Source organism: Cynara cardunculus (assembly GCF_001531365.2).
Source record: "Cynara cardunculus var. scolymus isolate 2C chromosome LG 3, CcrdV1, whole genome shotgun sequence".
Taxonomy (NCBI): domain Eukaryota; kingdom Viridiplantae; phylum Streptophyta; class Magnoliopsida; order Asterales; family Asteraceae; genus Cynara; species Cynara cardunculus.
Window position 1 is genome coordinate 2,844,455 of NC_037530.1, and position 12,959 is coordinate 2,857,413.

At 33.1% G+C, this 12,959-nt stretch overlaps 2 protein-coding genes across 2 annotated transcripts; one reads left to right on the plus strand and one right to left on the minus strand.

Annotated features, from left to right (window-relative positions):
• The first annotated feature begins 1,439 nt into the window (after positions 1-1,439).
• On the plus strand, positions 1,440-2,645 carry LOC112508532. The gene is made up of 2 exons (XM_025113185.1): positions 1,440-1,803; positions 2,487-2,645. Exons 1-2 carry the CDS (start codon positions 1,508-1,510, stop codon positions 2,545-2,547), a joined length of 357 nt encoding a protein of 118 aa, XP_024968953.1. The 5' UTR covers positions 1,440-1,507; the 3' UTR covers positions 2,548-2,645.
• A 9,403-nt stretch (positions 2,646-12,048) lies between these two features.
• Positions 12,049-12,496, minus strand: LOC112510493 (the record flags this gene model as incomplete). Its single annotated transcript, XM_025115925.1, has 1 exon — positions 12,049-12,496. A coding segment is annotated over one exon (351 nt), but the record flags the coding sequence as incomplete, so codon positions are not given.
• Positions 12,497-12,959: the final 463 nt, after the last annotated feature.

The window sequence follows — 12,959 nt, forward strand, 5'->3', positions numbered from 1 at the left end:
TGGAATTACATTAAGTTACTCTCCAAAAGAACCATTGAGGAGGTTCTGACATATACACATACCGTCTCTTATCAGGTAATTGAACGCTTATTGGCTCCTACCAGCGAAGAGATGCTTACCCTGTCAGATGGTCTTTAACGACAATCTTACTATGCCATTCTGTTAACCGAGAATCTGACTCTGATTTTACTCTTTCTTACTATGCCATTTTGCCAACTATGAATCGTATCCGGTTAGTGCTTACCGGGTAAGAGACGATTATGCTAGAGTATTTCAGTTACCAAGGATCTTACCTGGTTAGCTACTATAACAAAATTGGGTTTATAAGACGTTAAAAATTTATATACATCATAATAAACTACTTTACAAGACTTAATTTATAGTCGCAAAAAATAAAACGTCCTACCTAAAGGCGTTCGTAATAAGTTTATAGAACGCTTTTGGGTGCCATAACAAGTTTTTTTGGGACATTTTAATGAAAAAAAAAGTCGTATTAGTTATTTTATATGACATATTTGAAAATGAGATATAGAATCAAGTGTCTTATAAAACGGTGGTTTATAGAACACTTTCTTAAAAGTGTCATATAAAATAGATAATACGACACTATATATTAAAAATGTCCTAAAAAACTTGTTACGATGCATAAAAACATTCTATAAACTTATTACAATGCCTTTAAATATGACGCTTTATTTTACGATGCATAAAAACGTTCTATACACTCTTGGTTTGCCAAATGGAAAAACACCGAGTCAAGGTCTTCTCGCCCATCTTAGACGGCAACCTCACTTGGGCCCACTATCTACTCATATTGGACTATTGGACCTGTCCTTTGCCTTAAATCCCATATGTTATGTATCAATAACCGAAAGAAAATTTGGTATCGTGTGAGATCAGTCTGTTTTCGTAAGACCATTTTTTTACACTTGAACATTCACAGCAAAAAACTGTGAAGGTTGAAGGTTCGGCTTCTTTTTACCTTCACAGCCTTTTGCTATGAAGTTTCAAGTATAAAAAAATGGTCTCACGAAGCAGACTGTTATCAAGTGAACCCAACCAATTGAAAGAATCCGAATAAATAATTAATATCTAATTAATAATTTCTTATTAAATACATTTAAACAGAAGTGGTATATATGTACTCCCCCTATTAAGCAACTATCCATCTCTTCAGCATAAGTTCATATATATAACCATGCTTGCCTACAATGAAGTGCATGTTAATAACATCTCCTTCTCTCAATCAACCGAATTCACATTTCCCGATATCGTAAAACCGAAACATCGTTATAGCCACGATGAAAACGAATACCCTTTCGGCTTTTCACCACCCCTTTGGTCCAAAAACGTTCGTTCTGATTACGCTCGCCCACGATCTCCCGCGGTGGCAATGGCAGAGGGAAGGAAAGAGCTTATGGAAATGACCGATGACTTGCCAGAATCGTGTTACGAGTTGTCGCTTAGAGATATTGTGGCGGAAGATTCGGATGACTTCGGGTTAACGATGGGAGAAATGGTGGATACGAAGCCTAAGGCGAAGGCAAAGAAGAAGGGTCCGATTTCAAGGAGCGTGAGCCTTGATACCGGAGTTTTTCTTCTCAAGATGTTTATCCCGATGAGTTCGTTTGGCTTGAAGAAACATAAGCAGACGTCTCGAAGCATGTCAACGGATGGTTCTAGAAAATATCCCGTCGACGTGAAACAATATTGGAAGACTTGGCTTTTTGTTGAAAACAATAATACCGTTAGTAGCAGATTGTCAGACAATAATAAAGACCGTTCTACTACAGTCAAAATCAGGTACGTGTTTATCAGGAAAGAGTATATTGAAAGAAATCTACGAACGACAATCAATAACCATGTCATTTCTCAAAATTTTGTTTTAAATTTGAAAAATTCACCCTTTCTAGAACCACGGAAACCGCTCTTTCGCTCGAATATTTAATTGAAAAACATGTAACAAGATATATTGTTGATTTTAGTGTCGTCAAGTCATTTAGTATGATCGGGATTAATGTGAGACAAACCGAAATTAGACTTAGCTATAATTCGAGTCTGGAGGTGCAGAGTGCACGCTTAGATAAGTTAAGTTGATCTCAGGAACGCGGTGGGTCCAGGGGCTGGCGGCAAACCAAGAAAATGACACTAATAAGATTCGAATTCGGATCTGAGGTGGGATAAATGTCTTGCAAACCAACTCTACCAAGAAAAGCGTATATCCTTAATGTAGTTTCAAAACACATACAGTGACACTTTTCACGGCCCTATATTTTCTACACTACAAGGGAATAACGAAACAGTGGCACGCTCTACCACAGAATCCCCCACCGTCTGTCCCTGCATTGAGCGTTTTCGTGGTTTGTATTTCGTTATAAGTGGGGTCCATGACACTGACATCGTTAAAATCAGTATATTTATTTAAAAGAGAGATTATAATTTATTTTGTTACATTAATATTCATGGTGGGGTTGTTGTTCATGTAGGTATGGAAGATATTGGTTCACAAGTAAATCAACAAACCAAAAGGGATGCATCTTCTTTTGAGCATTGAAAACCTCAACAACCATAACTTATTCACATGTGATTAGGTTTTTGGAAAATCAGTTTCATTCTTATATTCACATGTTTGAATAAAAGATTAAAAGAACTCGAAATCATGTCTGGTTAGTAGTTATCGGGTGTTTCCCGAACCAATCGGACCAAAATCAGATCTAGCTAATCGCGTCGTCCCACTACTATCTATAAACTAGATTTGTTCACGGGTATGGGATGATCCGCTAGACCCGTCATGTCTGGCCTGCTAGAAAAGTGGACTTGGATTACCATTCTTTTTTTGTACAACTATACAACAATTTCATCATACGGACATGTATTTTTAACATAAAAGAAATACAAATATATATTGTTTAAATTTTATTTATATGTTTAGAAATATGAAAGTTATTGCTTTCCGATACACCGTTTGCCACCAAACGGGTAATCAGTAGAAGTATATCTATGAATCTATGATGCCTTATATATAACTGAAACATGTGAAAGAAAGTCTGGTTTAGTTCTTGTATGGTGTAACGTTCTTTTTCTCAGTTGTTAAAAAAGGAACCCTTAGGTCTTTTCTGTTTTTTTACCTATTCTGATCGATAACATACATACTGATTTTGTAAAATCTGATAATATATATGTCAATTCTCAATTATATTGTGAAACTAATTATGTAGATTATCAAGTCAGGTTTTATCTTTAATTTTTTAAAAACGAATATTTTTAGTTTCAGTTTTTACATTCATGTTGACTAAAAACTCAGTTTAATATGTAAATATGTGTATAAAATAGAAAAAAAAATATCCGTTAATAACCGTTATATTAAATAAATACTAAATAAGATAATATAAAAACAGCGAATCACATGTGATTTTATATTGTTTTGGTAAGCGCTTACCAGGTAAATTATTGCATACGATATTGTTTTTGGTGGACTAAAATCTTACCCGATAGGTAATTGATAATGTTAAGTTTTACTAGTAAGCGCTTATTGGGTAAGTGTTTGGTAAACGACCCCTTAATATTTTATCGTTCTCTTAATTCTTCTAAAACTGTGACTTAAAACATAATGATGGGCTTACAAATGTTTTTGAATTTACGTTAATCTCAAATATTCTCATTTGAACTCTTCCCTCTCACTACAACAAAATTGAGTTTATAGGACACCTCCAATCCCTAAGCGTCCCAATAGACGGCTTTATAGAACTTAATTTATATGACCAAAATATAAAACATCATATCTAAAGGTGTTGTAATAAGTTTATATGACGCTTTTGAACGTCTTAACAAGTTTTTTAGAACATTTTTAATACAAAGTGTCGCATTAGCAACTTTATAGGACACTTTTTTCTCAAAAGCGTCCTATAAACTCAATTTTTTATAGGACACTTGTTTTTATAGGACAGTTTTTCAAATAGTATCTTATAAAGTTGCTAATTGGACGCTTTATATTAAAAGTGTCCTAAAAAACTTATTACGACGTCAAAAAACGTCATATAAACTTATTACAACACTCTTAGATATGACACTTTAATATTTTAGTCATATAACCTAAGTCCTATAAATAGGTCTATTATGACGCTTAGAAATTGGGAGTGTCCTATAAACCCGATTTTGTTGTAGTGTCTCTCTATACATATATGTGTGTATATATGTGTGTGAGTGTGTACAACAGTTGTTTCCAGTTTACTAGATGTTTTCACAAGTATAATTGTATTTACAGAAGGGCTTATTCATTACTATCGTTGTCTTTTTAGAACCCGAGACTTGATTTAGAAGCTAGCTTTGAATGGGTAGGCATTCGACACGTACAACCAGATAAAAATCACATATTTCGAACTTTCGTGTCCCCTCCATGTCCACAATCACAAAACGCCATGTCATTCTTTTATTTAATATAAATTTATTTTTTTATTCGCTCTTCTGAATAATTAAGTAGATAAGATGAATCTATCCAGGAAAGCTAGAGCTACGCCTTTAAAAGTAACAGAGAACGGAGTTGGAGTAATCATGATCGGTATACGTATAGAAGTAAGAATGTGATTGAGTGGAAAAACTTGATTGCATTATACCTATAGGTTGGTGTGTGTATAGGGGCCTATTCAAGGAAGAACTGACTAGTTTGTGGTAACCGTAAGATCCAATCTCAACCACAAATCAATATATAAATTAGAAAATTTATAATTTTGGAAATTTTGAATTGAAATTTTAATGCAAAGACATTTTAGGTATTTTTTCTCATCTCTTCTCTCTCCGTCCTCCGGTGATACCATTGTGATACCTAAAAATATTGACTATGTTAAACAAAAGACATGGTGTGATACCCAAGCATATATAAGATGCATTATGATACCACTGTGTTCATCTCTGATCGACCACACAAACGACCTCAGTGTGATACCCAAGCACATATATGATGCATTGTGATACCATTGTGGTATGACCGGAGGACGGTGGCTGGAGGACGGTGGCCGGAGAGAGTAGAGAGAAGAGAGAAGAGTTTTAAAATACCTAAAATGTCCTTGCATTAAAATTTTAATTCAAAATTACTAAAATTATAAATTTCCTAATTATCTATAGATTTGTAGTTAAGATTGGATCTCACAGTTAGCACAAACTGATTAGTTCTCATTTGATTAGGCCCCTATATATATATATATATATATATATATATATAGAGAGAGAGAGAGAGAGAGAGAGAGAGAGAGGAGCGTTCAAATAAAAACATGCCCCATTTGTGTAAACCAATCTCATCCATCCATTTTTTTGATCAATGACCAAAATTAGTTTATTTTATCTTAGGAAATTATATATATATATATATATAATATTAAAATTTTATTTTATTTCAACAGTAAGGGCAAAAATGGTAAACAAAATTTAACATTTGGTAACATTCTTCTCGATATTAATGACACTATTTTCATTTTTTAAAGCAATATATTATTTTTAACTTTAAATCACATCCATCAATAAAACATATCACAAAAAAAATGAATATAACACACCATATTCAAATATATGGAATGAATCGTTTTAAATTTTGAATTACATTATATGAACGAAATTGGTTTCACCATGAAAATGTTTCGGTTACATAATTTATTTGCAACAAGACTTGGTTTCACGTTCATGAAACCTGTTTCTTTTTCCTTTTCATAATTTATTTTCAAAATGCACCGTTTTCATTTTCCTTTTCATCAACAAAATGGATCAACTACACCATTAATGCAACGGTTTCACCATAAAAATGTTTTGGTTCACCTAATTTATTTGCAACATGAACCGGTTTCACGTTCATGAAACCTGTTTCATTTTCCTTTTCATAATTTTTTTCAAAATGCACCGGTTTCATTTTGCTTCTCATAAAAAAAAAGAATTAACTACACCATCAATGCAACGGGTTCACCATAAAAATGTTTCAATTCACCAAATTTCTTTGCAATATGAACCGGTTTCACGTTCATGAAACCTGTTTCATTTTGTGGATTTTTTTTGTTCATCTACGTTTTGATGATTTCATTCTATAATTCAATTGTTTCATCAATACATGTTTCATGATTATAACTCATGACAATATATGAAATCCAAATTTTTAATATTTTAATATAATTAAATATTTAAATGTTACCATTTATACAATTTTCTTTATTATGTTTCTTTAATTAAGATTTATTAATAACTTCCATATTTAATAGAAAATATTGTAAATGACCGAAATACCCTTATTAATTAAATTTAATTAGAAAAAAAGGAATTTTTCTATTGGTCGAAATTGGTTTACACGGTTTTCATTTAAACGTGCCCCTATATATATATATATATATATATATACATATATATATATATATATGTACATATATATATATAGGGTTGGGTTCATGTGAGACCAAAGGTTTTTCGTGAGACCCGTAAGACCAATTTATGTTCATTGATCAATTTTATAAGCGAATGATCTAATGATCCAAATTACACGATGGCAATTTTGTGATTATTGAGAAGTCTCATGGCATTTACAAATGTTTAGATTTTCAGATTATAGATCTAATCCAAAGGTTGTGAATTGGTTTTACAGGTCTCACATGATTCTAAGTCTATATATATATATATATATATATATATATATATATATATATATTGCGAATATCATAACCTACAAAACTAAATCGAAACTCAGTTGAGAGAATCGTAACCTACAAAACTAAATCGTAACTTATAAGATATTTATAATCAAGTGATTATGAGCATCTCTGTCAATGTCGACTTCAATGAAACGCATTAGTTATTGCCTTTGACTCTCCATACATTAATTTTCCTTGACCCTATTTTTAAGGAATGCAATAAAATGTAAAAAGAGAGACGTATTGCATTTTTTAGAAGAAAATATAGGTTTGTTCCATCTTGTTCCACATGTGGAGGGTCAAACACTCTTATTCCACCATGTTTGTTCCACATAAAAGTTCTGTCAAATATAAAACAGTAACAGTTTATCCTGTTATGTTATGTTATATTTAGTATACCAAAAGTACCCTTTTTATTTCATTTGTTATTTCTTTTAAGATGGAAAATTTGCATGAAAACATTTAAAAGTTTGGCAGATGTATCATTGAATAATCCAATAACGTAGTTGCGGACGGTTCATTAATGCTTTTACATACAGTTTTGTCTCAAAATAAATGTCTATAATTAAAAAAAAAGACATATAATTTTAAATATATGTAATTATTACATTTTTAATTAAGTAAAAGACAATTTTACCCTTAATAATAGAGATGAAATTTTTTTCCATGTCATAACTAAAAGTAGAATGAGAAAATATATACTTACTTTTAAAAGTAAACACTTATTTTAAGATAATTAAAATAGAAAGAGTAAATGCAAATTGCATTAAAAAAAACAATGTACTTTAACTTGATTCCTATTTTTGATAACGTACTTTCAAAACTTCCATTTTGGTATCTAAGATGTAAAGTTTTAAACATTTAAGTACCCGGGTAACCGGTTAAAGACTCTAACCGGTTAATGTTTCAACTAGTTACCCGGATACTTAAATATTTAAAACTCTACATCGTAGGTACCTTGAAATTACGTTACCTGAAATATGAATCAAGTTAAAGTACGTTACTTTTTCATGCAATTTGCCCAAATAGAAATATAAACAATTATTTTGAAACTGAAATAATAAATTTGCATAAGGCGTAGGCTTTACCAACCAAATTTTGTTGCGAAAGAGCAAAGAGAACATCTATTCCCAACGGCCAACGCCATAAATAGCCAACTCAAGATTGTATGAAACGTTTCGTTCAATTGGCCGAAATAGTTGGTTTTTCAGTACACGGCATTAATTTGACCATGTCAACTGTACTTATTCCAAAATGTTAAAACACGTCAGCCAAATAAATAATTCTCGAATTGGTCAGACAAGTAAAATTGATTCGGTTCTGCCGGTTTACATGGTGTGGATTGAACCGTGTAATGTTTTTTTTCAAATAGCCCCAAAATGTTTACAAAATCCATTATAGCAAATTTTAAACCGATAACGAATAATTTATGGCATGATTGACGATTATAAACTAACTTATTTTTTAAATTTATATAAAAACTAGTTCGGGTATTTTTTTTTTTTTTTTTTGAAGTTGACAGTTGTGTTTTCACACACCCACAGACTTAGCAATCAGGACCAAAAACAAGTATACAATTAGTCTCAATATCGTCTTTCTAGTAATAAAGTTGTACAAGTACTGCATATCGTCCATAGAGATTGTAGTAAAAGTGATGTGAAAGAATTTATTTCAGAAGACGAATTTGAAGACTTCGAGTGGATCTGAATTAACACTACTGAAAATTAACAGGAAATAACATATAATAAAAGCAAGTCATGGTGTAAGACTCAGAGTGAGATGTAAATATTATTTCCAGTAGACCGATGCTGTTAAAATGCTATAGCATAAAATCATGCTGACAAATTGCTACAATATGCAATTAGTAACAACTATTTTCACCAGTTATTTAGAGGGCATTTCTTTCAGATTTCACCGTTGCATTGATATTATAGCTTTCAACTCATATCTCTATGAGATATTTGGACCAGTAAAAGTGGCAAACGGTGTCCTCACAATATACGGATAAACAAATCATGACATAAATCATGTCAATATCAATAAGTAATTTTACTTTTGATCTCTTTTTAGCTACTGCTCCTCGTAGTACCATGTGGTTTCTTGATTTACTCTGTTTTGGTATTTTTTTTTTTAATTGTATCTTTCTACTGCTTCTCTATAAAACTTATCAGTTAGTTTAATCAAACACAACCAGTTTTAATTTCGACCAACAACTAACTTTTCATGCAGAAAAAACCAACGCATTAACCAAAAAGAAACAAGAGCATCCAAACGGAACCTGCAAGGAATGGTTCACATACGACCTCAAAAAAAAAATTGATCCATTTATAGTCCTCTACTAGTTGGATTAATGGATCGTCTACCGGGGAGAACAGGCCATTCGGCAGGGGGATTCTGAAATTGCGGAGGCTTGGTCGATCAAAACACCAGAAAACAACTTATCATTAATATCAGACTGAAATAAGTTAAAAAACAGATTTTATAAACAATCTCAAACACCCTCTAAATCATTAATTAAACCTAACAACTAACTTAGTACTTAGTTTGTTAGACATAATTATTGTACTAGAAACTATTGATATGATTTAAGCTATTAATTTACATGTGATATAATATAGTATAAAAAGGTTATTTATTAAAGAATGAATGGCATTGATTTAGGTGGAACACCATACATCTTATGGTCCGTTAGGTAGGCTATCAAATCCTCCCTTGCTATCTATCTACCAAATAAACAAATTTTAAAGAGGAGTCGTTTATCAAACACTTATCTGGTAAACATTTACATTTATGAGTTAATATTATAATTTATTTTATCGAGTAAAATTGTAGTACATGAAAAGAGTATCGTATGCAACAATTTACCCGGTAAGTACTTCATCGGGTAAGAGTTGTCACATTCACTTACCGAATAAGACTCTCCATCTTTATCATTATTCTTACCGGGTAAGATTTTTAACCTTTGCCATGTTCATTCGGTAAGAAAAATTACGCGATAAGCGTTTAGTAAACTACCCCTAAAACTGAATTTTTAAGTGGTTAATTGCCTTTATTCCATTGTTATAACGAGTTTACTGTAATCGTCATGTCACGTCATGACTTAAGATTTATGTCTAACACCAAATTAAACTTGTAGCGTGTTTGGGTCCAATGCATTGTTGATATATCGTATTTTTTGGTTTTAACATTTTTTGTTAGTTGTGGGTGTCTGGATCAGCTTGCACGCACCTCGACTAATCTCAGAGATCTTGTAGAACAACTGAGAAAATCCACAGTGGTCTTGCAGAACTCAAACTGATTACCTATAACCCCAAAGGCCCAAGCCTTACATTTTTAATGTTTTTTTATTTGGTTTTTAATATATAACCTGATTTAAATTATTTAAAATAATTGATTTATTGAATAATAGGAAAAAACATGTATATATATAATTATTTATATGATACATAGATTTGTTGTCACAAGTCACGTATTAATTGCTTTATTTTCATTCCTTATATCCTTTGTTAAATTATTTTCTCAATATTAATTAAATATCTAATACTTTTAATTAATTAAAATAAGTAACTTGTTCTTATCTTCATTCTCTTAATCATTCTCTATGACTAACTTTATTAGTGTGCATTATATATATATATATATATATATATATATATATATATATATATTCATTGATCAACTTTATAAGCTAATGATTTAATGGTCGAAAGTTGTACGGTGACAATTTTGTGATTATTGAGAAGTCTCGTGATAATTTTATGATTATGAATGTTCAGATTGTACATCTAATCCAAGGGTTGAGAATTGGTCTTACGGATCTCATGAAAAACACCTGGTCTCACATGATCTCAAGTCTATAATTAATATATATATATATATATATAGAGAGAGAGAGAGAGAGAGACTTGGGATCATGTGAGACTAATGGTTTTTCGTGAGACCCGTAAGACCAATTCTTAACCCTTGGATTAGATCTACAATCTGAAAATCTAAACATTCATAAATGCCACAAGAATTCTCAATAATCACAAAATTGACACCGTGCAATTTAGACCATTAGATCATTAACTTATAAAGTTGATCAATGAAAATAAATTGGTTGGAATACTATATACATCTCTTTTTACGTTAAAATCATATCAAATTATATATCATAAATATAAAAAATTAAGTCTTGGTGTTGATATGTAAGAGCAGAAAATTAACAGGTAGATGTACATTTAACAATATACAAGGTACATTTAGAGTTTTCTTATTAATACATTAATGAACTTAATGGTACCCACAACGTATTCGCTTAGGGTGCGTTTGGTGCGTGGGACAAGGTGGAACAGGACAGAACATGACACACTTGTCCCATGTTTGGTGTGTTATTAAATGGAACTAAGTAGAACTAACATGAACAAGGATGGGACACGGGTGTTCTACCTTACCCCCTGGAACTAAGTAGAACAGGGTATTTTTTACTAATCTACCCTCACCATCGCTTCCTTCCCCGCCTTCCCCTACCTCTCCATCGCTCCTCCATTCATCAATCGGCGACCGGCGAGGCGACCGGCGACGGCAGATGCAACGGCAGAGGCGATGGGCGACGGCAGAGGCGACGGCAGTCCGTTCAATCGACGATTTCCTTTCCATCGACGATTTCCTTTCCATCGGCTGTTTGCTGTTTGAACGATCTAGGGTTTGTCACATCAGGTACACCATCGCACCCTACCTATCCTTCATCAATCGGCGATTTAGGGTTTCTGATTCATGTTTGYTGTTTTGCATAACTCGATTTAGGGTTTCGGCGATTTAGGGTTTCTTATTTCATTCTCGATTTTGCATAACTCGATTTAGGGTTTGATGTTTCTTAAACTTGTTATAATTCGGCGATTTAGGGTTTCTGATTCATATTTGCGCCTGATTCAATTGTGTTCTAGCTTAACTATGGCTATTGATGCAATTGTGTTTTTCTGATTCATGTTTGCGCCTGATTCAATTGAAACGATTTTGCTGGGGGTAAATTGGTCATTTTAGCATGTTCTGTCTTGTCCTGTCCTGTCCTGTCTTACCAAACGTTGAACAGCTGTCCTGTCCCGTCCTGTCTAGTCCTGTCTGCGCACCAAAGGCACCCTTAATGGTGTATGATTGTTTGGTGAAAGTAGCTTAATGATATAGAAAGTGACTTACTTATTCATCAAATTTGAGAAGTTTCACACATTTTTTCAAACATATCATTCCGGTTGAAAAACACATTCATTTCATTTATGAAAAAACTCTCTTAAACAAAAAAAAAAATTATCGGTCTATATAGAAAAATCAGTCTACAAAACCAACTTTATTCATATATGACTTAATGAAAAAACAATCAAATAACTCACTTGCCCTTTAAACATCCACGTTAATTTACAGTCATCATTTAAGAAAAATCATTCAGCCATCGTATTATAATTTATACAATAAACTTTTTATTATTTTATTATTTATTGTCTTAATTATCATTGGCGGTTCATGGCATGATGTCGTGGCAGCCTGAACCGGACCTGTGACGCCGGAGACTTAACGGCGACACCGTGCCAGCATATGCCACCTCGACACATCTCGTGCACCACCTCATCATCGCCACGAGCCACCACCGCACACGTCGCCACCTTCCGAGAGACATCCCACGTCAGCGACACTACCAACAACACCCCGACCGCGGCCGTTGACAGAAGCAACACCGATGCTCCGCCGTAACACCGTCCGCTCAGTTGTCCGTACCCCTTGATCGCCGCTATCACCGCCAAGTATAAAATCGTCAGATTACCAACCACCATATCAGAAATTGCCATCAAAATTACACCAAATCAGACACAGAGAGAGCAATCGATTCAGGTGAAGTGATGAAGAATCAGAAGAATCTGGAAGGGATTTTAGGGAGGAATGTTTGGTGGGGTTGGGGTTGGGGTTTTCGATGTAGGTGAAGTGGCTTTTTCGAAAATCGAAACAAAAGGGTTGCTTCTTCAGTCACTCTTAACGATATTGGGGTAGAGCTTATCCACTAAGCTTTGCTTTTTTCCTTCTCCTTTTTCCTTTTCCTTTTCCGTTTCGTTGCCTCTATACTTGTCATTTGTTAAATCGATATTATTTTCATTGTTACCCCTTTATAATTTGATTGATTGTCACTTCACACCCTTGTAAAAACCGAACCGACATGAGGCGGGTTGTATTTTGATGTGTTACGACTTACGAGCTCGATCGTTGCGAGTTGTGAATTTTGCAGTATTTGAGTTGAGTAAATCTGATACGATAACTATTTGGGTTGTGGTG